Raw genomic sequence first — 26,235 nt, 5'->3', positions numbered from 1 at the left:
GCTAGACCTTTTATAATACTCCAGATCTATATATATTTACCATTGTCTATCTTCCCCTCCATTCCCACAAGCACCTCAAATCCACTGCTCACAATTGGACTCATGTTTTTCACCAGATTCTGACCTCCTACTAGCTGCCAAATCTTGGTAAGTAGTGCTTGTATCCACCAGGTACTCTAACCAGAAACAGAGTCATCCTGGATACCTCCCTTTCCCTATGCTTCTCTGTCTTGCTGGTGTCTTAATAAGTGCTGCTTCCACATTCCTTGTGGTTTCTCTTCATCTGCTTTATTGCATCATGGCTTATGGTCCTGCTGTAGTTTCCTAACCAGTCCTTTGGTTGACACTGTTGCTCAAGATACTCAAGGATCAGTTGTTTTCTTCCAGCTTTAAAACCTGTAAGGGCGACTGGGCACGGTGGCTCATGCCGGTAATACCAGGACTTCTGGAGGCCAAGGCGTGCAATTCACTTGAGGTCAAGAATTCGAGACCAGCCTGGCCAACATGGTGAAAACTCGTCTCTATTAAAAATACAAAAATTAAGCCTGGGCGACAAGAGTGAAACTCCGTCTCAAAAAAAAAAAAAAAAAAAAAAAAAAAAATTAGCCGGGCGTGGTGGCAGGCTCCTGTAGTCCCAGCTACTTGGGAGGCTGAGGCAGGAGAATCCCTTGAACCCGGGAGGTGGAGGTTGCAGTGAGCCAAGATCGCGCCACTGCACTCCAACCTGGGCAACAGAGTGAGACACCGTCTCAAACAAACAAATAACCCCACAAAACAATCTGTAAGGGCTCCCAATTATCTTGTGTTTGTCAAACATTTCCACTAAAATACCCCTAACAGGCAATGCCAACATAGACTGTTAGTTAAGAACACCTTTGAAATCCTTGTTTTATCTTAAAAATTCATGTGAACTGTAAGGTTTATTTATGTTTGGGTTTATCTTCACACAAAATAATTCTGCTTCCAAAATCTTTCAGTGAAATTGATGTGCCCTGGCTGGGCATGCCTGTAATCCCAGCACTTTGGGAGGCTGAAGTGGGCAGATCACCTGAGGTCAGGAGTTCGAGACCATCCTGGCCAACATGGCGAAACTCTGTCTCTACCAAAAATACTAAAAAATACCAGTGGGTGTGGTGGCAGGGGCCTGTAATCCCAGCTACTCGGGAGGCTGAGGCAGGAGAATCGCTTGAACCTGGGAGGTGGAAGTTGTAGTGAGCCGAGATCACGTCATTGCGCTTGGGCGACAAGAGCAAGACTCTGTCTCAAAAATAAAATAAAATAAAATAATAATAATAATAATAAGAAGAAATTCATGTGCCCTGTAAGTGGGCAATAACCTTTTATGACTTTCTCTGTGACATAACCCCACTTGCAAACACACCAGTCTGAATAACATGGAATAAAATCTGCATAGCTCAGCATGGCGTGGAACCTCAGCACGTACTGTATCTCTGGGTCCCCACTTCTCACTACTGCTTCCTGTTATCCTTCATCAGAGCCATACAGGGCCTCTTGCTGTCCTCACCACATTCCATCCAGTTGATATGCCACATATTTTACTCAAGTCTCCACCTGTGTCCCTTACCTAGAATGCCCTCTTGACCCTGCATCCTTTGATTTATTTACCTTCTGCCCTACAGTTTAGTCTACCCTGGTGTCAGATACATTCTTAATTTTCACATCTGCCCTTCTCTCCTCTATGAAGACTTTTCTGACTTTACCAAGTGTGAATATATGTGTATGTATTTATATATATCTATTTCTCTTATAGTTTCTGTGATGGTTAATTTTATGTGTCAATTTGGCTAGGCCACAGCATCCTTATAATATTTGGTCAAACATTACTCTTAATGTTTTGTGAGGGTATTTCTGGATGAGATTAACATTTAAATCAGTGGGCTTTGGGTAAGACAGATTACCCTCCATAAAGTGGGTGGGCCTCATCCAATCAGTTAAAGCCCTGAATAGAACAAAAAGAGGCTGGGCATGGTTGCTCACGCCTGTAATCCCAGCACTGTGGGAAGTTGAGGCAGGGAGATCACCTGAGGTCAGGAGTTTGAGACCAGCATGGTCAACATGGTGAAACCCTGTCTCTACTAAAAATACAAAAATTAGCTGGACGTGGTGGTGCATGCCTGTAATCCCAGTTACTTGGCAGGCTGAGGCAGGAGAAGCACTTGAACCCAGGAGGCAGAGGTTGCAATGAGGTGAGATTGCACCACTGCACTCTAGCCTGGGTGACAGAGTGAGACTGTCTCAAAAAAAAAGAAAAAAAGGAATGACCACTCCCACCCCTCCTGCTCTTCTCTTTAGCAAGAGTGAATTCTGCCTTCAGACTTGAACTGCAACGTGGGCACATCCCTGGCTTTCCAGCCTGCTGGTCTACCACGTAGATTTTGGACTTGCCAACCTCTGTAACTGTGTGAACCAATGCCTTAAACACGCTGTCTCTCTCTATACATCCAATTGGTTCTGTTTGTCTCTTTTCCCTTCTCCACTCCCTCTTTCTCTCTTTTTTTTCCCCTTCCCTTCACTCATTCTAATTTCAGTGATTTGAAACCCCATGAAGACAGGGAATCTGTGGCATCTGTCTCTGCTTCCCAAGTACCTAGCTCACAATGTGGCAGATAGAGGCATTCATTTCGTATTTTTGAATAAATGGAGGAATGGATCATGTTTCCTTTTCTTTTTTTCTTTTTTTTTTTGAGGCACAGTCTCACTCTGTCACTCAGGCTGGAGCATGATCTCGGCTCACTGCAACCTCCACCCCCAAAAGGTTCAAGCAATTCTCCCACCTCAGCCTCCCAAGTAGCTGGGATTACAGGCATGCACCACCATGCCCAGCTAATCTTTGTAGTTTTAGTAGAGACAGGGTTTCCCCATATTGGTCAGGCTGGTTTCAAACTCCTGACCTCAAGTGATCCACCCACCTCAGCCTCCCGAAGTGCTGGGATTACAAGTGTGAGCCACCACTCCTGGCCTTGGATCATGTTTCTGATGTGCCTCACCAAATTGCTTTTTTATGCCCCAAGAGATATATGCCATCCCAGTTACAGCGTCCAGCTTAGATGACCACATTAAACATTTTGGGCAATAACCTAATAGATACATGTTACACTGTTTTATTTTAATATTATTTTTGATTATGAGGAGGCTGCTCATTTTCTCATGTTTATTTTCATGAATTGAGACTCTGTGCTTTTTAAATTTCTTTAACCTACCAGAGTCTTGGAGATTTTCTTCACATTTTGTGTGGACTATTAATTATTTTTATGTAATGTTTGATTCTGAAGTGTTTATATAAAAACGATAATAAAACATTCTCTGCTTCTCTGCTGTATTTGCTGCAAATACTTTTTTTTCACATGGTTGCTTATCTCCATTTTGGTACCTTTTAAAATAACAATTCTTCACATAATAAAGGCATATTTACATCTACAATTCAATGCGGTATATGCCATGGTTCTCTAAAGATGCAGATAATAATATTCTTAGATTAGGCTTTTATTATATTTTGAAAGCAATGCATTCAAATGGGAAGGTATAATTAGAATCCAAATATCTGCCCTCGATGATCCATTTAGTATGCAGTAGCCAGAAGGAGTCTCTTAAAAAGCAAGGTCATGTTGTTCCTTGGTTCAAAACTCTCCAGTGCTCTCCCACCCCATGCAGAATAAAATCCAAAGTCCTTCCTTCGACACAGAACCTCCATTATCTTGCCTCTGACCACTTCTGCCTCTTCTCCTACTCCTCTCTCTCTTCCTCCCTCAGCTCTAGCCAGGAACTCTCCTGGCTCTTCCTGAAACCCACCAAAGATTCTCCCAAAGCGGGCCTTTACATGACTGTTCCTTCTATGTGCCCTGTCCTTTCCCTAGACTTCCTCCCCTCCCAAGTGTCATCAGAGTGGGCTTCCCTAGGCCATCTAAAATAGCTCACCAACCCTCACCCCTGCACTGTCTAGCATGTGTAACAACCTGACTTTCTTTGTTCTCTTCATTGCTGTTTTCCCCAATAATCAGCTAGTTGAATACATGAATGACTAAATTCAAGGATGCATCTGATAACCTCTGAGGTGACAACTATATGAAATGCATTTGGTATTTTTTTTAATTGTAAAAAAAAATCCTTTTCTCTTACATATTAAAAATACTCCTAACATTAGTGTTGTTTTTGTTTGTTTGTTTGTTTTGTTTTTTGGCACCTTCTGTGTTCTATAGTTCACTAGGGTTTTGTGGAGTTTGGGAAACACTGTTGTGGAAGACAGAATAAAGGCGAGGTGACTGCCCATCTGTCTCTTGTCATTATTCAGCATCCCTCAGCTTTTCAAACAATTATAAAAGGTGGTAGATAAAAAGAATATCATCATTTACCTACATCTGTGTTTGAGAATAGCATTCAAAAGAGATGGTTTTAATAACAGAAAAGTTACTTCATAAGGAGTTTGGATTAAAAACAAGAATATAAATTGAAAGAGAATTGGGAATCTGAAAATAAGGAAAATATTTAACAACATTAGTGACCCAGGAGGAATAGAATGCTATAATGCTTATGAGACGATAAAAATGGTAACAAGGACCCAAAAAATCAAAGCAGTTATATAGGCATGAAATTTACGAAAATAAAAAATAGCATGATTTCTAAAATGCAAATGATACAGCTGGAGGAAAATTATCAGAGAGATGTATTTTGTTATCAGTGAAATCAGAAATGCAAAAACACTGAAAAGCAGCCAGTATAGTGGAAAAGGAATTAGTAGGTAAAGGCTTTTTAAAAACCTTACTCATATGCTGACAGAAAGACTGGTGGCCTCCTAAAGACTGAGCAGGATGGGGGTGTTACCTGCTGAAACAGGGACAATAAAATTATTGGGCTTAAAAATTAGTACCAAATAAAAAATCATAGCTGAGTGTCCCAAGAGCCAAGGGAGTGATTCTGCCACCTCCCCCATGTCTCACTTCAAAAATAGCATTTTTATGTGCTGGTCACTCATTGACTTTAAAAACTAAGTTATTTACAGCTTAGGAGATATACCTAATGCTAAATGACGAGTTAATGGGTGCAGCAAAACAACAAGGCACATGGATACATATGTAACAAACCTGCACATGGTGCACATGTACCCTAAAACCTAAAGTATAATAAAAAAAAACTAAGTTATTTGTAAAATATTTTTATTTTTATTTTATTTTATTTATTTTATTTTATTTTATTGAGACAGGGTCTGGCTCTGTCACCCAGGCTGGAGTGCAGTGGCACAGCCTGGGCTCACTGCAACCTCCGCCTCCCAGGCTCAAGCAATCCTAACCGCCTCAGCCTTCCGAGTAGCTGGGACTACAGGCATACGTCACCATGTCCAACTAATTTTTGTATTTTCTTGGTACAGACAGGGTTTTGTCATGTTGCCCAGGCTGGTCTCAAACTCCTGAGCTCAAGTGATTTGCTTGCCTTGGCCTCCCCAAATGCTGGGAGTACAGGCATGAACCATTGCGCCTGGCTTGTAAAAGGTTTTTAAACTTTGTGACGTCATTATCAAAAACTTCAGCAAATATATTTATTCATGATGTTGCAATAGATGTTACAAATAAACTAGATATTGTCCTTCAAATGCAAATTCTTACACATTTACTCACAAGAATCATCAGAGAAATCGAACAACAATATAGTGTTTTGTGTGTACACACAAAATGAGTCCCAAGCATTATTTATAATCTGTTGTTACAAAAAATTCATTTTAAAAAGCTTCTGGGCATGTTCTGCCTCAGGATCATGAAATATAAAACAGGGAGAGGAAATGATTTTTGCATATAATCAGTGTCTAGATTAGGAAAAGAACAACTTAAGAGCAACTTAACAAAAGATAGAATAGCTCTTTTTAGCAGTGTATTAGCTGGAAAATAGGTTTGAATAGGAAGAGAAGGAAAGCTTTTTGTATTTTCTTTAAATATTAGAAACAAAAGATTTCCAGTTAGCCTGTGATCTTCTATCCTAGAAAGAATGAAGTTTGTAAAAATATGTTTAAGGTTGATGAGAGAGAGGAGTGCTGAAAGGGATTAATATATTCCCTAGTTGAGTAGTGCTAAGGAGGGAGATAATAGCTGACTAATATTTCTAGTAGATACATTATTTTAAAAGGACAAATTAGCATGGTAGATGGCAATGAAATATGAAAAGGTAATGAATACAAGGAAAAAGAAAAATGGAGCTGAATGTTAGACAACACTTATGAAAGAATTCTTGGTCAAAGTAATAGATACTAGATACAAAGTAGGAATTAAATGTTTATAAAGACTCTGTACTGGTCAGAGTTTCATGAAAAGGCACAGAATCCACTATGGCTAGTTTTAAGGGGATTATATTTTTATTTTTATTTTTATTTTTATTTTTTGAGACAAGGTCTCACTCTGTCACCCAGGCTGGAGTATAGTGGTTTGATCTTGGCTGACTGCAACCTCCGCCTCCCAGGCTCAGGCAATCCTTTTGCCTCATCCTCCTGAGTAACTGGGATTACAGGCACGTGCCACCACACCTGGCTAATTTTTGTATTTTTTTGTAGAGATGGGGTTTCACCATTGTTGCCCACGCTGGTCTCGAACTCCCGGGCTCAAGTGATCTGCCTACCTAGGCCTCCCAAAGTGCTGGGATTATGGGCTTGAGCCACCATGACTGGTAGCAGACGAGATTAAAAAAAAAAAAATGTATAAAACATTTTTCAGAGCCTTCTTGGAAGACTTGACCAGGAAGGCTGCTGTCTCTTCCAAGATGAGGAAGCAGTACGTTCAGAGGAGAGCCAAGAAGGTGAGCTGTTTTGAATGAACCACACACTTCCGTAATGGCAGTGGACAGTAGGACCATGGAAGCCATAGAAAAGCAACTTCCATCTTTCTTCCATGCTTTAAAAGCCGAGGTGAGTGCACCAAAGAGGTAGAACTTAAGACACACCCAGATCCCTAGCTTAAGGAGTTCTAGAAATGCAGCTTTTATTTATTTTATTTTTATTTCTATTTTTTATTTTTTTGAGACAGAGTCTTGCTCTGTCGCCCAGGCTGGAGCGCAGTTGGCTCACTGCAACCTCCACCTCCCGGGTTCAAGCGATTCTCCTGCCTCAGCCTCCTGAATAGCTGGGACTACAGGCGTGGGCCACCATGCCTGGCTAATTTTTTGTATTTTTAGTAGAGATGGGGTTTCACCATATTGGCCAGGCTGGTCTCAAATTCCTGACCTCGTGATCTGCCCACCTCGGCTTCCCAAAGTGCTGGGATTACAGACATGAGCCACCGCGGCTGGCTACAGCTTTTATCTTTTTGGCTTCAGCAGTACAGAAAGGCACTTAGAAAGAGTTTGGAATGGATGGAGAGTGCCTATACCCATGATGCACACTACTGACTTCATTCTTAGAGAAACTGAAAGGAGAACACCTAAAACAACAAATCAGAAACATAATTAAGAACCAGTTCTTCTGGTCGGACATGGTGGCTCACATCTGTAATCCCAGCACTTTGGGAGGCTGAGTTGGAAGGACTGTTTAAGCCCAGGAACTTGAGACCAGCCTGGGCAATATAGTGAGACTCTATCTCTATGAAAAATAAAAAATAAATTAGCCAGGTGTGATGGCTCACACTGGTAATCCCAGCTACACTCAGAAGGCTGAGGTGGAAGGATTGATTGAACCCAAGATGTTGAGGCTTTTAGTAGAGGCTGCAGTGAGCCATGATTACACCACTGCACTCCAACCTGGGCAACGGAGCTAGATCCTATCTCAAAAACAAAAACAAAAAAACCCAAAAAACCAGTTCTTCCTAAGTTTCAGCATTCATTGTTAGCTCTCCCTAAGTATCAAAAGGACTGTTATACAGGATTTGAAAGATAGTATTTAAAATAAGAGTAAGAAATACCTTCAAGCTACGCTTTTATTTGGAAACTGTGATACTATTGTTGTGACATTGTTACTTGTAGGAGGCAGCAAAGAAGAAAGTAAGTTGTCTGGCATTGGTAAGTGCTGGAGAATCAAGTGCATATAAGATTGTTTTAGATACACTATGATGAGGATAAAAGGCCCTAAAACCATCATCAAGAAGTCAGGCCAGCACTAATTCTAATTGTGTTAATGTCTAAAATGATAGCTGGGCTTTCTAGCAATATGACGGAATCGTGGCAGATATTGTGATAAAAGCTCCTGCTACGAACACATCTAAATGATCAAGAAAACAATGTAAATACAAGGCACAGTTCTCAAAAATGTTCCTGAGCGTACAAGCATGAAGAGGGAGCTGGAACTGAAGCAAAAGCTGCAGGCTTGCTTGGGGTGTTTGCTGGTCTCTGACCCGGAGGCTTGTTTCAATGGCCACATGTGGTGGAGGCAGGGGATCAGCATTTGGATTCTCAGTTTGCAGGAAAAGGGAGCAAGACCCAGACACACACCTGGGAGTCTCAGAGTAGGACTCTTTCTTTTCTTTCCTTCCCTTCCTTCCTCTCTTTCTTTTTTCTTTCTTTCTTTCTTTCCTTTCTTTCTCTCTCTCTTTCTTTCTTTCCTTCTTTCTTTCTTTCTCTCTCTCTCTTTCTCTCTCTTCCCTCCCTTCCTTCCTTCCTTCCTTCCTTCCTTCCTTCCTTCCTTCCTTCCTTCCTTCCTTCCTTCCTTCCTTCCTTCCTTTCTTTCACACAGAGTCTTGCTCTGTTGCCCAGGTTGGAGTGTTGTGGTGCGATCTCAGCTCACTGCAACCGTTCAAGCCATTCCTGTGCCTCAGCCTCCCAAGTAGCTGGGATTATAGACATGTGCCACTACACCCGGCTAATTTTCATATTTTTAGTAGAGATGGGGTTTCACCATGTTGGCCAGGCTGGTCTCAAACTCCTGGCCTCATGTGATCTGCCCACTTCGGCCTCCCAAAGTGCTGGGATTACAGGTGTGAGCCAACATGCCCACCCCAAAGTAGGACACTTTCCATGAAAATGTGGGCTACAAAAATCTGCCTTCACGGGAAGATGCCAAACTCTGACTGGGAAAGAAAACGGTCTTCCTGGAGAATTCATAACCATATGCCTGACATCTCGTTGTCAGGTTTGTAAATTCAAACTATTTGCATGGTATGTGGTGGTCCAAGATCAGAAATAGAAATAGTACCTGGGGGATCTTCCTCTACTTCCCTCTTACCATACATTCCCAATCTCTCATTTTTTTTTTTTGTCTATTTCAGTTCAATTCATATGGTTATTCTGATACCTAAACTACTCTTCTGCAGTTACACATTGTTTAACTCTTTAACCAAATGAGTAAAAGTAATCATTCATGGCAACTTGATCCCTAAGGAGTCAGACTATGGTTAGAAACAGACACTGAAGTCAGTCAGATTTGGCTTTTCATTTGAGCTCAATTCATAATCTTGAGCAAGTTCCCTAACTTCTCTCTTAGTTTCTTCTTCAGCCAAATTGGGATAATAATATCACCTACCAATGAGAAGTTCATGTTGAGCATTTAGCACTTACTTGGCACATAATGAAGCCTTAAGAAATGCCAGCCATGTATTAACAATGGCGAGCAAATCCTTATGACCTAAATTTCCACATATCCAGGATTCTAGGTCCTTAACTTCCTTTATGAAAAGCAGAACTAAGGCCGGACGCGGTGGCTCAAGCCTGTGATCCCAGCACTTTGGGAGGCCGAGGCGGGCGGATCACGAGGTCAGGAGATCGAGATCATCCTGGCTAACACGGTGAAACCTCGTCTCTACTAAAAATACAAAAAAATTAGCCGGGCGTGGTGGCGGGCGCCTGTAGTCCCAGCTACTCGGGAGGCTGAGGCAGGAGAATGGCTGAACCCGGGAGGCGGAGCTTGCAGTGAGCTGAGATTGCGCCACTGCACTCCAGCCTGGGTGACAGAGCGAGACTCCATCTCAAAAAAAAAAAAAAAAAAAAAGGAAAAAAAAAGCATAACTAAGCATTACAGTTTAGCTCATTCATTTTCTAGTTTTAAAATTTTCTACCAACTTTGTTAGATATTAGGTAATTTATATCTTTTCATATTAAATTGGTTGTTAAGCAAAGAATACTATAAGCCAACAGATCTTTTCACTTTGTATTTCTCCGGGATCCCAAATAATTTCTTAGGAGTAGGATGTGAACTCATTAAATCTTTCAAGACTTTCTTATATAATTTCTAGCACTTTGCAATATAGAAGGGGCTCAATACATTCGTTTGGATATAAAAGTGGATTAACGTATGTTAGAGTCATCGCTAACAGAGTTGGCAGGAATCTTAAGGGCCTAGTTTGACCAGTTTAGTTGATGTTTAATCCGTATCAACATGTCATTCTCAGCCAGAAGTTATCTGGATCAGAGCTTGTCTATTAATCTCCAGTGACAGAAATTCACTCTTCTAAGGCAGTGCATTCTTGCTGTGAGTTCCATGCCTCTGAAATTTGATGTGGATTAGTTCTCTCCCTGAGCATACCTTGAAGCCAGACTCAGCACTTCATCATATCCCCAGGGTGATACTGTGAAATATATATTTGGTCTTCATCCTGTTTCCTGGAATACGTACAGCTCCTAAAATCTTTAGACTCTCTGGAATGATGAGTATCTTTGTATGCTAATAGGATGACTGGTGGCTGGGGGTCCCTAGGCGGCTTCAGAATGGGGACAGGTCACCAAAAGACCAAGGCATGACGAGAGGGTTGGGACTTTCAGTGCCACCTCCCCAACCTCTTGGGAAGGCTTAAGGTTAAGCCAATCACCAATGGCCAGTGATTTAATCAAGCATGCCCACATGACCAAGGCTCTGTAAACACCCAGAAGAACTGGATTCAGAGAGCTCTGGATAGCTGGACACATGGAGGTTCACGGAGGGTGGTGCCCATGGAAAGGGCATGGAGCTTTCATGCCCTTCCCACATACCTTGCTCTATGCATCTCTTTCATCTGGCTGTTTATCTGTATTCTTTATAATAAACTGATAAACTTATATAAAGTGTTGCTGTGAATCATTGTAGCAGATCAAACTGAAAGAGGGGGTCTTGGGAACCCTGATTTATAGCCAGTCAGTCAGAAGTACAGGTCACAAGCTGGCATTTGTAACTGGCATTTGAGGTTGGGGGCAATCTTGTGGGACTGAGCCTTTGACCTGAGGAATCAGATACTCTCTTTAGGTAGATAGTGTCAGGATTGAATTGAATTATAAGACACCCAGCTGGTGTCCACTGCAGAGTTGCTTGGGGTTTAGCAAGAAAACCTCAAACATCTGGTGTCAGAAGTGTTGTACTAAGAAAAGTAAAAACACTGGGTTTTTCTGATCATTCCTAACCAGAGGGTAGATCCAATTCCACAAATCTTTATGTTGGGGCTTAGAAATTGACACCCCTGGCTGGGCATGGTGGCTTATGCCTGTAATCCCAGCACTTTGGGAGGCCGAGGCAGGTGGATCACTTGAGGTTAGGAGTTTGAGACCAGCCCGGCCAACATCTCTACTAAAAATACAAAAATTAGCCAGGCGTGGTGGTGGGTGCCTGTAATCCCGGTTTGGGAGGCTGAGCCAGGACGATCGCTTGAACCTAGGAGGCAGAGGTTGCGGTAAGCTGAGATCACGTCACTGCACTCTAGCCTGTGTGACAGAGCAAGACTCTGTCTAAAAGAAAAGAAAAGAAAGAAAGAAATTGACACCCCCAATATAGCACCCTGGCATGCTAATTATTTTCAATTAATGGCCCTTGAAGAACAGCAGATCCTGGAAGAAGCTTTATGCTGATATTTCCTTATCTAGCTCAAGTCCAGACCCACCAAAGAAGAAAACAGTTACCTGTAGTCCTTTCTCTGAGTTTTCATTAATTTAACTCATATTGCAGGAAGAGACTGAGATTTGTCAACACAACTGGACAGGCATTTGTCATCAACTATTGTCTGCTGTATGTTCTTCAAGTCCATTGAATTCCCCTAAAAATCTTTCGCCATGCCTCAAATTGCCACATTTCTCCCTACCCCTATAAAGAAGGGTTTATAAACCTCTGTACCCCATTGGATTACTGGGTAATCATCCTTCTGTGATTCCCTCATGCTATGCATGTTAAAGTAAAATTTGTATGCCTTTCATCCTGTGAATCTGCCCTTTGTCAGCTGATTTTCAGCAAAACTTCAGAGGGTGAAGGGAGAGTTTTCCCTTGGCCCTACACTTAGTGAAAAGATTGTACTGAATACTACTTGTGGTGGTGGTTGTGAAATGCTGGAGAATTTGCATACTTCACAGCAAAGTTTAATTGCAATCCTCTATAGGCATTTTGGAGTACTAAAGTCTCTTTCCATACAGTCTAGCAACATTACCTCTTTTTATTGCTCTCTTTGCCCCAAATTTAGGCTCTGAAATTCTCTATATTTTCAGAACAATTCAGTTTAGGTCCTCAGCTAGTATAGCTCTCTCCAAACAAAAGCCACTCAGCTGGAGGAACTCATCGTTTTAGAAAGCAGGCCAGTGGCCATCTATTGTTATTTCATAGGGATTGGCTGAAAACCACCAATTTGTAATGGTTTCTCTCTTCACCCCAGATGATCTACCCAAATGATTGCTCAAGCAGAACAGCCCCCTGCTCCACTTTTTTTTTTTTTTTTTGGATAGAGTGGGAGGGTGGTGGTCAGAAAAGGGGATATATAGAGAGGGGCACATGTGGTTAGGCTGCTAAAAAAATCGTATAGTTTTCTCCATATCACATCTAATTTATAATACTAGGTAACTGAGTGTTCTAAAATAGTTATTATGCTTCAGTAAGTGCCTAACTTGCTCCTAAATAGAAACAAAAACATTTTTATAATAGCTTTATTGTTTTATAATCAGCTATAATTCACATATTATGAAATTCACCCTTTTAAAATGTACAATTCAATGGCTTTCAGTATATTCACAATTGTCACATCTCATTCTAGAACGTTTTCATCACCCCCAAAAGAAACCCTTTACCCCTCAGCAGTTCCTCCCTAATTTTCCCCTCTCCTCAGCCCCTGGCAACCACCAGTCTACTCTCTGTCTCTATAGATTTGACTATTCTGCGTTTCGTTTGCTCTTCTGTGACTTATTTCGCTTAGCATAATATTTTTAAGTATCTATGCTGCAGAATGTATCAGTACTTTATTCTTGTTATGCCCAAATAATATTCCATTCTGTAAATATACCACATTTTGTTTATCTATTCATCAGTTGATAGACATTTGGGTTGTTTCCACTTTTTGGCTATTATGAATAATACTGCTATGAACATTCATGTACAAGTCATTATGGGAATAAATGTTTTCATTTCTCTTGGGTATATAGATATATCTAAGAGTGGAGTTGCTGGGTCATATGTTTTTAACTTTTTCGGGAAATGCCAAACTGTTTTCCAAAGTGGCTGCAGCATTTTACATTCTCACCAGCAAGTATGAATGTCGCAGTTTTTTTACACCCTCACCAACACATGTTATTGTCTTTTTATTATAGTCGTCTTAGTAGGTGTGAAGTGGTACATATTCCTATTGTGGTTTTGATGTACATTTCTCTGTTGGCTAATGATGTTGAGCATATTTTCATGTGCTTATTCTCTTTTATATATCTTCTTTGGAGAGTACCTGTTGAAATCATTTGTGCACTTCTAAATTGGGTTACTTGTGTTTTTATTGTTGAGAGAATTCTTTCGTTTTGAATAGAAGTCTCTTAGTAGATATATGATTTGCAAAATTGTTTTATGTTCCTTAGGTTTTTCTAAATAGTAATTTGTATTTAGGCAACACTTGGATTATTCAGAAGTTAAAGATTAAGTATGTATATTATCCAAACCCTTTACCTTTCTCCTGGATTTGTTCCAATTTGGAAAATCAGTGCTTACAGCATATTTTAAAAAGAGTGCACAGAGGAAAGAAAAAAGCACAGTGCTTCACCCAGAGAATGTGCTCGATTAACTTTGGCAAATGAATGAACAAAATTTATGCATTTATTCCTGCTTCCTACCACTACTCTGACTTGCCGAGTCCTTCTGGGGGACTTTCAGACCAGTGATATTCATCTTATGGGTGAAACACCCTCAGGAGAGCTACGAAGTATTCAAAAAGTATGCCTGTCTCTACGTGCATGCTGGATTATTCCACATGCACACACTAAAGCATAACCACTATCACACGGGGATCCACAGATTCTTCACGGTAAAAAGCAGTTTCATGTTCTGCTCTTTAATTTCAAGAATCACTGACTTAAGAGAAAGAAACAGCTGTTTTTGTCACTTCCATGCTGACCCTACAGGGTTTTCAATGGTCTGGGCTATGTCATTTATGCTATGGATGTTTATTTGGAGGTTCGCTTTAGGGAATTTCATACTTACCTCAATACCCCTGACCTCAGAGTGATTCCCACATTGTAGTTCCCTGTCCCCTTCATGCAGCACATAACTGTGGGGGGATGGACCTGACCCTGGGAGGGAGGCAGGTCATACTTGGCTGCCTGCCTATCGGATCAGCTGAATCCACTCTGGAGACCTTGCAGCTGACACAGTACCAGCCAGGCTGCCTGCACTTCCCTATCACTTCCAACAGTCTATCAAGATCATTTTGCAACTGCATTTGACATAATCCCTTGTATATCTTGAGTGTTGGCTCACAGAAAAAATCAGAACGATTCAAAACTGGGAAGAATCAAAGGAATTCTAGTTGGGGCTGCAGCTGAAACTGAAAAACCAAAGAAGGCATGTGTATGAAGGAAGCAAGCTGGGTAAAGGAAGAACAACAAAGGGAAGCAAGACCTTACTTGCAACCTGATATAAACAGGAGTCTAAGTTTACATAGGCAGAGCTGGCTGCTGCTAGAGTTACTCAGCTCAATTACCCATCCGGGGCACTTATGCAGATGCCTGTAGGCATGCGTATGACATACATGTGGATGCGAGTCTCCACTAACAAGCGAAACATTCCTATGGTTATAAGTATGGAAAATGGCCCCAGCAGAGAGAAGGGAAAGTGAAAAGTTTTTTTTTAAATTAGTGGATTTCAGGAGTTAATATGCTTGTTGTCTCAGTATAGGCTGGAGAAAACAATTTCTAAATAGAAATAGTCATCTATAATACCATATCATAGTATTTATACAATGGTTTTTTTCCCTTCATAAATGCAAGTACTTTTAAGTATACATTATTGCTCATCACCACAACATTCCCGTGAAGAAAAGAGGCTGTTTCACCAATTGATCTGAGGCTTAGAGGTGAACTGACTGTTCTGGAGGTCAAGGAACAAGGGATGGGTTACTGATACTTAGATCCCAGTTTGGAGCTAGGAACTAAATTAGACATTTCACATATATAAATTCCTTTAGTCCCCATAAGAACCTCCTGAGGTGGCTGGCATTATAATTTCATAGATTAAATAAAATTGCCCAAATTACTGAGCTAGTAATGGTAGAATCAGACTACATTTGTCTTATTTTAGAGCCGTATTCTTTTAGCTATGTCATGTTCTTATTTGCCAATTCTAATTGACTGAAGCCTCTTGCTTGGAGGGATGTGTGGAAGGAATCAAAGCCCACGCCCAGTTATTCTAGCTGATGCTAGTGGGATGGGAGGATTGGCATCTCACATAGAACCTAACCCTCATTGTAGAATGAGTGAATGTGGAATAGGCCTCATTTCTAAGGGACTAACGGATTTCCATTACACAAGGCTCTATATTTTGAGGGACCTATAGAAAGACTCAATAAAAAGGCAGCTCCTAACAACTGCATTTTGATAATAATTTTCCATCCTCTCCTTTTTCTGCTGCAAATAAACTAGCCATGACTAATTTTCTCATTTCTCCCTGACACTTGCCTCCTTCTTTCTTCAGTAAAAGGGTTTCCTTCCTTAAAATGACATCTTCCTTTTATTTTAAAGGTGATTATTAATGAAACATGGAACGCAGCAGAAATACATTCCCAATGTGCATGGTCAATCCACGTATGACCAGTGGAGTGGTAGAATATAGACAAGGTCGTGACAGCTCTGACCACGACAGACAGACGAAGGCAGGATCCGTGGTGCTTGTATGAAAAGGATAAAAAGATTTAGCTAGAATTATACTACACCACGGTTCATGTTTTAATTTGGGGAATGACAAATATTCCTCAGTTTGCTGCTTTTACATATGTATTTAAATTTTCAGTTTTCAGGACCGAATTGACAGATTTAAAATCCTTGATTTTTATATATTAAAAAAGAATCCTTTCATTTTCTTTTGCCAATTACAGCTATCATGTACGTGTCTGTACCTTTCTGTACCAGGTTTTCACATACAGAAAAACATGAGTCTCCCACGAGAGTCCTCTGGACTCATATTTTGCAGAGTAAAACCTGCAGAAACCTTTGGATCTGGATCCCAGTTGGTCCCAAACTTACCACACCACTTCACTTTCCAGTTTCTATTGGCATCCACTCCACGGCAGCGAAACCTTGAGTTCCTTGACCTTGTTTTTCTCCAAAATCGATCCTAGACATAATTAAGAAAACGGGTGCAGAGAAAAATACTTAAAAGGTTATTCGCATGCATTTTAACAGCTCAATCAATGAACGAGTCATACCACTGAGGGGAGAGTTCTCCTGTGAATAGACAAGCCCAGAGAGTGAAAAAGAGCACTGGATTAGTAGTGGAGACCCAGGTTCATGCTCCAATTTCTGCTACAAACTTCCTGTATTTTGCCTTCTCTTGGCCCCATTTCTTTATAGGCAAAATTGAATGGGCTGGACTAGACCAGTGATTTTTCACAACCTATTTCGAAGAAGGAATCTTTATTTACGTGAAATCTCTACAAAATCTAGATGTGAAAATGCAACCAAATTGTTGGTGCTCTGATTGGGGAAAGAGTGAAGGCCTGTTTTGCATCTCTGGGATCACTCAGCTGACTGCCTGTCCAGCTTCCTTCCTGTCCTGGAAGTTTGTGACTCTGTTTTCTATGATTTATTTAGTCCTCTTTTCAACTGGGTAGGCAAAGTGACTTACATTGGTCCAACTAAAACGGTATCCATCGACGTTAAACACAGGCATGATATAGAAATACAGATGATTCAACATTTTTCTCATGGCTGGGTCACTCTTATATGTTAGAAGAGCCTAAAAGACAAAGGTGAGATTTTTCTTTTAAATTGGTCCCCAAAAGAGGAAAAAAGAGTGTGAGATATCCTTTCTACCCATGAGAAATACCAAATACCGTGGTTTAAAAAGTCATAAGCTAACATGAAGTTTACTCTTCGACATTGTAAATTCTCTGTTAAGACTTCTGTCTTAATTAAACTCTTTATTATCAATAATCTTTTGGCAGAGCTGTTAAAAGAGATCAATTGGGTAGCCTCTTAATCGTAATTAAGATCTGGCTACAGTTTTAGGCTGATTAAGAAAGCAACAACATAGATAGGATTTGTATAACCACCTGTTTTTAGATTCAATTGTGGACAAAATAACTACCTAAATCTATTTGATAGCTTTACACGATAGATCATAGCACAGACCAGCTGCATGTCACTTAATTATCTAATTAGTAGCAGCCTCAAACCTTGGAACCTACTGCATTGAGACTCTATTCTTTTCGCCTTACTTTTCTATAAAAAATTTAATGAACAATACAACATCTTTGCCATCTTTATTGTGGCTCCTTTGAAGTCTTGCTTTTGTGACTGGATTTTACTTATATTGTGCCTGACCCCAAGTCTGAAGATTCTGCACCACAAATTGGCCTCAAATAGAAAAGCATTGTATGTGCTTTTGAGAAGATAGACATTTTGAAATACCATTCTTAAGGAATGAACCTTTTAAAAAGCTCTTTATGATGCATGTTTGTCTATGTATAGAATATCTTGGAGGAGCACACAGGTCATTTATAACCGTGGTTGTCTTTATGGAGGGGGACTGGGGGACAATGTGTGGGAAGGAGAATTATTATTTATGTATTTTTTTTTGAGAAGGAGTCTTGCACTGTCACCTGGGCTGGAGTGCAATGGCACAATCTTGGCTCACTGCAACCTCCACCTCCCAGGTTCACGTAATTCTCCTGCCTCAGCCTCCCGAGTAGCTGGGATTACAGGCGCGCACATCACCACACTGGGCTAATTTTTTGTATTTTTAGTAGAGACGGGGTTTCACCATGTTTACCAGACTGGTCTCAAATTCCTGACCTCATGATCTACCCGCCTCGGCCTCCCAAAGTGTTGGGATTACAGGCGTGAGCCACCATGCTTGCCTATCTTTCATTTTATACCTATTTTGATTGTTTGCATTTTTACCATATTAAAAACACAATTCTGATATATGAATTTGTTTAAAAAAACCCCACTTGGCTGGGCATGGTGGCTCATGCCTGTAATCCCAGCACTTTGGGAGGCCGAGACGGGCAGATCACGAGGTCAGGAGATCGAGACCATCCTGGCTAACAAGGTGAAACCCTGTCTCTATTAAAAATACAAAAAATTAGCCAGATGTGGTGGTGGGGGCCTGTAGTCCCAGCTACTCAGGAGGCTGAGGCAGGAGAATGGCGGAGAAGGCGGAGCTTGCAGTAAGCTGAGATCACGCCACTGCACTCCAGCCTGGGCGACAGAGTGACTCCGTCTCAAAACAACAGCAACAACAACAAACCCCACTTTATTGGGGTATTACTGACTAAAGAGTCGTACGTATTTAATTAATGTATACAACTTGATGCATCTTGAGATAAGTATATACCCATAAAATCATCACTATAATTTATGCCATAAACATATCCATCACTTCAATAGTTTCCTCCTGCTCTCTTTATAGATTATCATTATTATTTTTTGTGATAAGAACACTTAACATAAGCTCTACCCTCTTAGGAAATTTTTAAGTATGTAATACAGTACTGTTAACTATCGGCACTCTGCTGTACAGCTGATCTCCAGGACTTATTCAACTCACACAACCAAAACCCTGTTCCCCCTCCCCAAATAATTCTAAAATTATGCATACACTGCCTTGGAAAATTAAATCCTTGAAATTTCAATCTCCTTGGCCGGGCGCGGTGGCTCACACTTGTAATCCCAGCACTTTGGGAGGCCGAGGCGGGCGGATCACGAGGTCAGGAGATCGAGACCACGGTGAAACCCCGTCTCTACTGAAAATACAAAAAAAATTAGCCGGGCGTGGTGGCGGGCGCCTGTAGTCCCAGCTACTCGGAGAGGCTGAGGCAGGAGAATGGCGTGAACCCGGGAGGCGGAGCTTGCAGTGAGCCGAGATCGCGCCACTGCACTCCAACCTGGGCGACAGAGCGAGACTCCATCTCAAAAAAAAAAAAAAAAAAAAAAAAAAATTCAATTTTCTTTAACACCTAGTTAAGTAGGATTTCTGAAACCACATAAGCAGCATTCTGTATTTACATGGTAAGAATTCTATTCATAGAGAGAAATCTAATAATACAATTTGTTAGAAATTATCACTATATTAGAAATAATATTGAAAATATAGGGACTCAAGAACATGAGTTAAATACAATCTTATATATAATTTAAATATCTATGAGAGTAACACAAGTTTATAAACATTAATACCCTTCTCTCTTGTCCTTTTGTTTAAGACTCAATTATAATTTGTTGGGCAACTAACTTCAATAGGACTTTCCTATATTCTTGAACTTCTGTTAATTATCTGAAGCCTCAAACTAGGGAGAAATCCCTAGTATGCAATCAGTTGTACAAATCTTAGAATTTTTTACCCCAGATAAATGGAGATTCCTCAATGCTTGGATGAAGTCTCCTGCTGGGATGGCAGGGACAGAGCTACGTGATTGGCTACATTCTTCCTTAGCTATGGCTTTCCATGTCACTCTAGAGACGAAGAGAAAAGAGATGGCAGAAGAAAGGAGCTGGGGCAACAAGGCAGGAAAGAAGGGGTAGAAAAAAGCCATGGTAATTTATCTCCCTCGTCTTCTACCATTAGGGACCAAAGCTCTTTTGTCTCAGTCCCAACTGAGGAAGTCTCATCTTTTCCAAGCATGGATGTTAGTACCTACATGGCCAACTGGTCTAGAGACCTGCATGGCAACGCTTGCATCTTATTCTGTCTTCTCCAGTGCAAATGACCTCCATAACTTTATATTTAAAGTAAACTGCTAACTTCCTTTTGAAAAACTATGACATATTTTAATCAAATAGAAAAAATAAAGAGAAGTCTATTACACCTATGAGCCCACCAATACATCTTGCCATATTTATGAAAGCTTTAAAAAAATTGAGATATTATAAACAAAAACTCCCTTTTTATTACTTCCTCATCCCATTTTCTTTCCCTCCACCAAGGTAATCCCTATCCTAAGTTTGACATTATCCTTTCCATGCATGATTGTATGTATTGCTACATATATATGCAGCATGAGAACAATGTATGATATTGTGTGTATGTGTTAACATTATATGTAAGTGAGATATGTCAATTTCTGATCTGCTTTCCTCCCAATATATTTTTGACGTTTATTAAGTTGAGGATTTATTCATTTTAACTGCTAAATGGTATTCCATTATAGGTAAATACACAACTTATTTTGTTGATGGACAGTTAGGTCGAGTTTGGTATTTCACTGTTATAATATTGCAATAAATATTCTTGCACATTTCTCCTAGACATATGAGAATTTGTTTATAACATATAGCCAGGAATGGATTTGTTGGGTCATGGATTTACATGTTTTTAATTATATTAAATGTTGCCATATTTTATTAAATCAGTAAACACTCCTATCTGCAGTGAGTGCACAGGCTACCTATGCCAAAGAACAAGTTTCCATTTGTAGATGGAATTGCATTAATGCACTCTGGTCTATATCAATTCACCAAACTCACACCATGGTTTATATAGAATCTGATGAGTCTGGTAGGATGTGTCTCCCCATGTTTTTTGAGTTTAAAATTATCTTGACTATTTTTGACCCTTCTCTGTTCACATTAATTTTGAAATCAAGGTTGAACATATTAAGGAGGTTCTGTTTTATACTCAGGTTGTTTTTGTCACTAATGTTTGTTGAATTTTAGCAAATGATTTTTCTTCCTGTATTGTCATAATCATTTGGTGGTTATGATGTGTCAAATAATTTTCTGTTGTTAAACCATCCTTGTATTCTTGGGATAAACCCATTTGGTTATGATGTGTATTTTTAATATGTTGGTTGGATTCAGGTTGCTAATGCAGTCATACACTATATAACGATGTTTTGGTTAACAATGGATTGCATATGCCACTGTGGTTCCACAAGATTGTAATCGAACATGTAGAGAAATCTGCTATGTGACACTTGATATTTGCATTGCAGATCAACAGGGAAAATGGCTGAAATTCAGTAGTGATGCTGGAGCATTTAGTTTTCCACATGAAAAAATATACATAAATAAAATACCATCTAGGTCTGCCTAAGTACACTCTATGATGTTCACACAATGATGAAATCGCTTAATGACGCATTTCCCAGAAAGTATCCTCATTGTCAAGCAATGCATGACTGTATTAATATCCACATTTCTACATGAGCTAAGTGTATGATTTTCTTTCATATTTTGTCCTTTTCTGGTTTTGCTACAAGGGTTGTATTGCCCTATTGTGATTTGGGGGTATCTAAAAATTATATTTGTAGAATATTTTTTAATATATTTGAATTATTAGTTCCCTGAATGTAGAACTCAGCTCTAAGATCATTTAGGCCTAGAGCAGAAGTTAATGAAATATAAAACAAAGATACACTAAGAAAGATGTATCCTTGTTTTCTGTTTTATTGACTTCTGCTCTTTAACATTTTGTTGTTGTTGACTTAACAATTTTTTTTTTTTTTTTGGAGACGTCTTGCTTTGTCACCCAGGCTGGAGTGCAGTGGTGCAATCATAGCTCCCTGCAGCCTCAAACTCCTGGGCTCAAGTGATCCTCCTGCCTCAGGCTCCCAAGTAGCTGGGACTTCAGGAAGGAGCCACTTGGCTAAATATTTAAATTTTTTTTCTGAATCTTTTTTTTTTTATTATGATTATACTTTAAGTTCTAGGGTACATGTGCACAACGTGCAGGTTTGTTACATAGGTATACATGTGCCATGTTGGTTTGCTGCATCCATTAACTCGTCATTTACATTAGGTGTTTCTCCTAATGTTATCCCTTCCCCTGACCCCCACCTCAAGAAAGGTCCCAGTGTGTGATGTTCCCCACCCTGTGTCCAAGTGCTCTCATTGTTCAATTCCCACCTATGAGTGAGAACATGCGGTGCTTGGCTTTCTGTCCTTGTTATAGTTTGCTCAGAATGATGGTTTCCAGCTTCATCCAAGTCCCTGCAAAGGACATGAACTCATCCTTTTTTATGGCTTAATAGTATTCCATGGTGCATATGTGCCACGTTTTCTTAATCCAGTCTATCACTAATGGATGTTTGGGTTGGTTCCAAGTCTTTGCTATTGTGAATAGTGCTGCAATAAACATAACGTGTGCATGTGTCTTTATAGTAGCATGATTTATAATCCTTTGGGTATATACCCAGTAATGGGATCACTGGGTCAAATGGTATTTCTAGTTCTAGATCCTTGAGGAGTTGCCACACTGTCTTCCACAGTGGTTGAACTAGTTTACACTCTACTAACAGTGTAAATAAAAGCGTTCCTATTTCTCTACATCCTCTCCAGCATCTGTTGTTTCCTGACTTTTTAATGATCGCCATTCTAACTGGTGTAAGATGGTATCTCACTGTGGTTTTGATTTGCGTTTCTCTGATGACCAGTGATGATGAGCATTTTTTCATGTTTCTTTTGGCTGCATAAATGTCTTCTTTTGAGAAGTGTCTGTTCATATCCTTCACCCACTTTTTGATGGGGTAGTTTTTTTCTTATAAGTCTGTTTAAGTTCTTTGTAGATTCTGGATATTAGCCCTTTGTCAGATGGGTAGATTGCAAAAATTTTTCTCCCATTCTGTAGGTTGCCTGTTCACTCTGATGGTAGTTTCTTTTGCTGTGCAGAAGCCTTTTAGTTTAATTAGATCCCATTTGTCTATTTTGGCTTTTGTTGCCTTTGCTTTTGGTGTTTTAGACATGAAGTCCTTGCCCATGCCTATGTCCCGAATGGTATTGCCCAGGTTTTCTTCTAGGGTTTTTATGGTTTTAGGTTTAACATTTAAGTCTTTTTTTTTTTTTTTGACATGGAGTCTTGCTCTGTCACCCAGGCTGGAGTGCAGTGGTGCAATCTCGGCTCACTGCAATCTCCGCCTCCCGGGTTCACACCATTCTCCTGCCTCAGCTTCTCCGAGTAGCTGGGACTACAGGCGCCTGCCACCACGCCCAGCTAATTTTTTGTATTTTTAGTAGAGACGGGATTTCACCGTGGTCTCGATCTCCTGACCTCGTGATCCGCCCGCCTCGGCCTCCCAAAGTGCTAGGATTACAAGCGTGAGCCACTGCGCCCGGCCTACATTTAAGTCTTTAATCCATCTTGAATTAATTTTTGTATAAGGTGTAAGGAAGGGATCCAGTTTCAGCTTTCTACATATGGCTAGCCAGTTTTCCCAGCACCATTTATTAAATAGGGAATCCTTGCCCCATTTCTTGTTTTTGTCAGGTTTGTCAAAGATCAGATGGTTGTAGATGTGTGGTGTTATTTCTGAGGCCTCTGTTCTGTTCCATTGGTCTGTATCTCTGTTTTGGTACCAGTACCACGCTGTTTTGGTTACTGTAGCCTTGTAGTATAGTTTGAAGTCAGGTAGCGTGACGCCTCCAGCTTTGTTCTTTTGGCTTAGGATTGTCTTGGCAACGAGGGCTCTTTTTTGGTTCCATATGAACTTCAAGGTGGTTTTTTCCAATTCTTTGAAGAAAGTCATTGGTAGCTTGATGGGGATGGCGTTGAATCTATAAATTACTTTGGGCAGTATGGCCATTTGCATGATATTGATTCTTCCTATCCATGAGCATGGAATGTCCTTCCATTTGTTTGTGTCCTCTTTTATTTTGTTGAGCAGTGGTTTGTAGTTCTCCTTGAAGAGTTCCTTCACATCCCTTGTAAGTTGGATTCCTAGGTATTTTATTCTCTTTGAAGCAATTGTGAATGGGAGTTCACTGATGATTTGGCTTTCTGTTTGTCTGTTATTGGTGTATACGAATGCTTGTGATTTTTTCACATTGATTTTGTATCCTGAGACTTTGCAGAAGTTGCTTATCAGCTGAAGGAGATTTGGGGCTGAGATGATGGGGTTTTCTAAATATACAATCATGTCATCTGCAAATAGGTACAATTTGACTTCCTCATTTCCTAATTGAATACCATGTATTTCTTTCTCTTTCGTGATTGCCCTGGACAGAACTTCCAACACTATGTTGAATAGGAGTGTTTTTTTTTCTTTTTTTCTTTTTTTGTAGAGACAGGGTCTCCCTATGTTGCCCAGGCTGGTCTCAGACTCCTGGGCTCAAGCAATCCTCCTTCTTAGCTTCCTAAAATGCTGGGATTACAGGCATGAGCTACCAGATCTGACCTGTCATTTACACTTTTGTTCCTTTTCTAATTTCTTGTGAGTGGAAAGATTGGCTTACTAACTTGGAGACTTTGTTCTTTTCTTATATATTGATTTGAAATTATAAATTTCCCTTTAATAACTACCTGAGTTGCATTCTATATGTCTATCAAGATGAAATCACCTACAATACATAGTAGTTTTGTTACCATTCAGTTCTAAATACTGAATTTCCTTGATTTAAATTTTATTTATAAATGTTTTTTCTAAATATGTGTTAATCATTTTTTTAAAATAAATGATTTCTGACAACTGTATTACAGTTAGAGAATGTGATATTTTTTAACAGATTATTTGGTATTTGTTGATATTTGCTTTGTGGACTAGAATATAATCAATTGTTGTGAATGTTCCAATTGTGCTTGAAAAAAATATACATTCTCTAATTATTGGGTAAAGATACTATATGTGTTCATTGGATTATGTTATTGTTTGTATCACCTATATTCTTACTAAAAATTTGTCGCTGTTTTAACCACTGAGAATTGTGTTAAAACCTCATATTGTTATTTAGGCCTTATCGGTTTCTCTTACATGCTGTCAATTTTTGTTTTATATATTTTGAGGCCATTAACATCATTTAAAATTTTTTCATTTCTAAATAATATATTAATCAAAGAAGCTGTTCTCTAGTATTTTATTCTGGAAACAGTTTAATTTCCAAGACTTGTCAGAATGTGTTCTTTCTCTGACAAACAAGCAGGGTGTCACTGTATTGCATATGCTGTATTTGTGATTTTTGTAATTCTCTAAGAATTTCAGCTATTCTCCATCTGGTCACACAAAGCAAGAATCATCACGACGCGATGACTGTTAAATACAGAACAGGTCGTTTAGGAGAACTCCTTGCTTGAGTGCCTTAAATAATAGGACACAGATCATTTGTCTTTTATGGTTTAGGTAGGGGTTTCTAGAAGAAACGTAACCATGTGTCTTTCTATTTCCTGTTATTCTAACATGATAACCATGAGGAACACAGGGGTGTGTTTTTCTTCTAGTGTGTAGAACTGTTTTTAGCAATCGATACATACCCTCCATACACATTGAAAAGGAGATGCCCAATAATCAAGTTGCATCTGGACCTACAAAGTTTAATTTCTTTATTACTATTGTTGCTTATGAGGAAGACTTAAGTAGTCGGGATCTGAAAGCCAGTTGCAAAACAATGCACCACACGCCTCAGTGTGGCGGTCCCTAGGTACTGCATCACCTCACTTAAATTTATTTTAAAGAGGCTTCACCAAACCAATTTTTTCAATTAAAAGATATTAAAGAAAGTTTTTAGTATTATCTTCTGCCAGGCAAATGATATGTTTGGAACTGATTGGGGCATTTCTGAAGTTAATTTAGAAAGACATAGAATGAATCTATTTGGTATTCACCATCTGCCAAGACTATTTTTGCCTCTACATACTTATGTACATGTTATAGATCAGAATTCACCAAATAAACTTTGGTTAAAATCAAAGACAAATTTTGCCATGATTAATGCCTTTGTGTGGCATGACAAAGTGAGGTAAAGGGTTTCCCTCCTTTTCAATGCTTTTGGATTTACGTGGTTTGATGTTGCTTTCTTAGAGTTTACGACAGCATGGAATGTGGAGATCACTTTTTTTGAGGATTGGTGTTAATGGCTTTTAAAAGGTAGCTTTAAAACTTTCCTCTATTTTTACTTTAGAATCACTGCAGAGGACCTAAAAATAACCACACATCCAATGCAGGACACACTGGCAGAACGAAGCCTGTTACA

The 26,235-nt window shown here is 39.7% G+C and overlaps 1 protein-coding gene across 1 annotated transcript in view; it reads right to left on the bottom strand.

Annotated features, from left to right (window-relative positions):
• The window catches only part of CPA6 (carboxypeptidase A6), a 331,342-nt gene that overhangs the window by 42,101 nt on the left and 263,006 nt on the right, over positions 1 to 26,235 (bottom strand). Inside the window, exons 7-8 of the mRNA XM_003274805.4 lie at positions 16,961 to 17,071; positions 16,360 to 16,450 (exon numbers count right to left, since the gene is read on the bottom strand). Of these exons, the coding sequence (XP_003274853.2) occupies positions 16,360 to 16,450; positions 16,961 to 17,071 (202 nt within the window). The remainder of the gene's footprint in view (positions 1 to 16,359; positions 16,451 to 16,960; positions 17,072 to 26,235) is intronic.

This window comes from Nomascus leucogenys, chromosome 16, assembly GCF_006542625.1.
Source record: "Nomascus leucogenys isolate Asia chromosome 16, Asia_NLE_v1, whole genome shotgun sequence".
Lineage (NCBI taxonomy): Eukaryota > Metazoa > Chordata > Mammalia > Primates > Hylobatidae > Nomascus > Nomascus leucogenys.
This window is presented reverse-complemented; position numbering and strand designations above follow the sequence as displayed.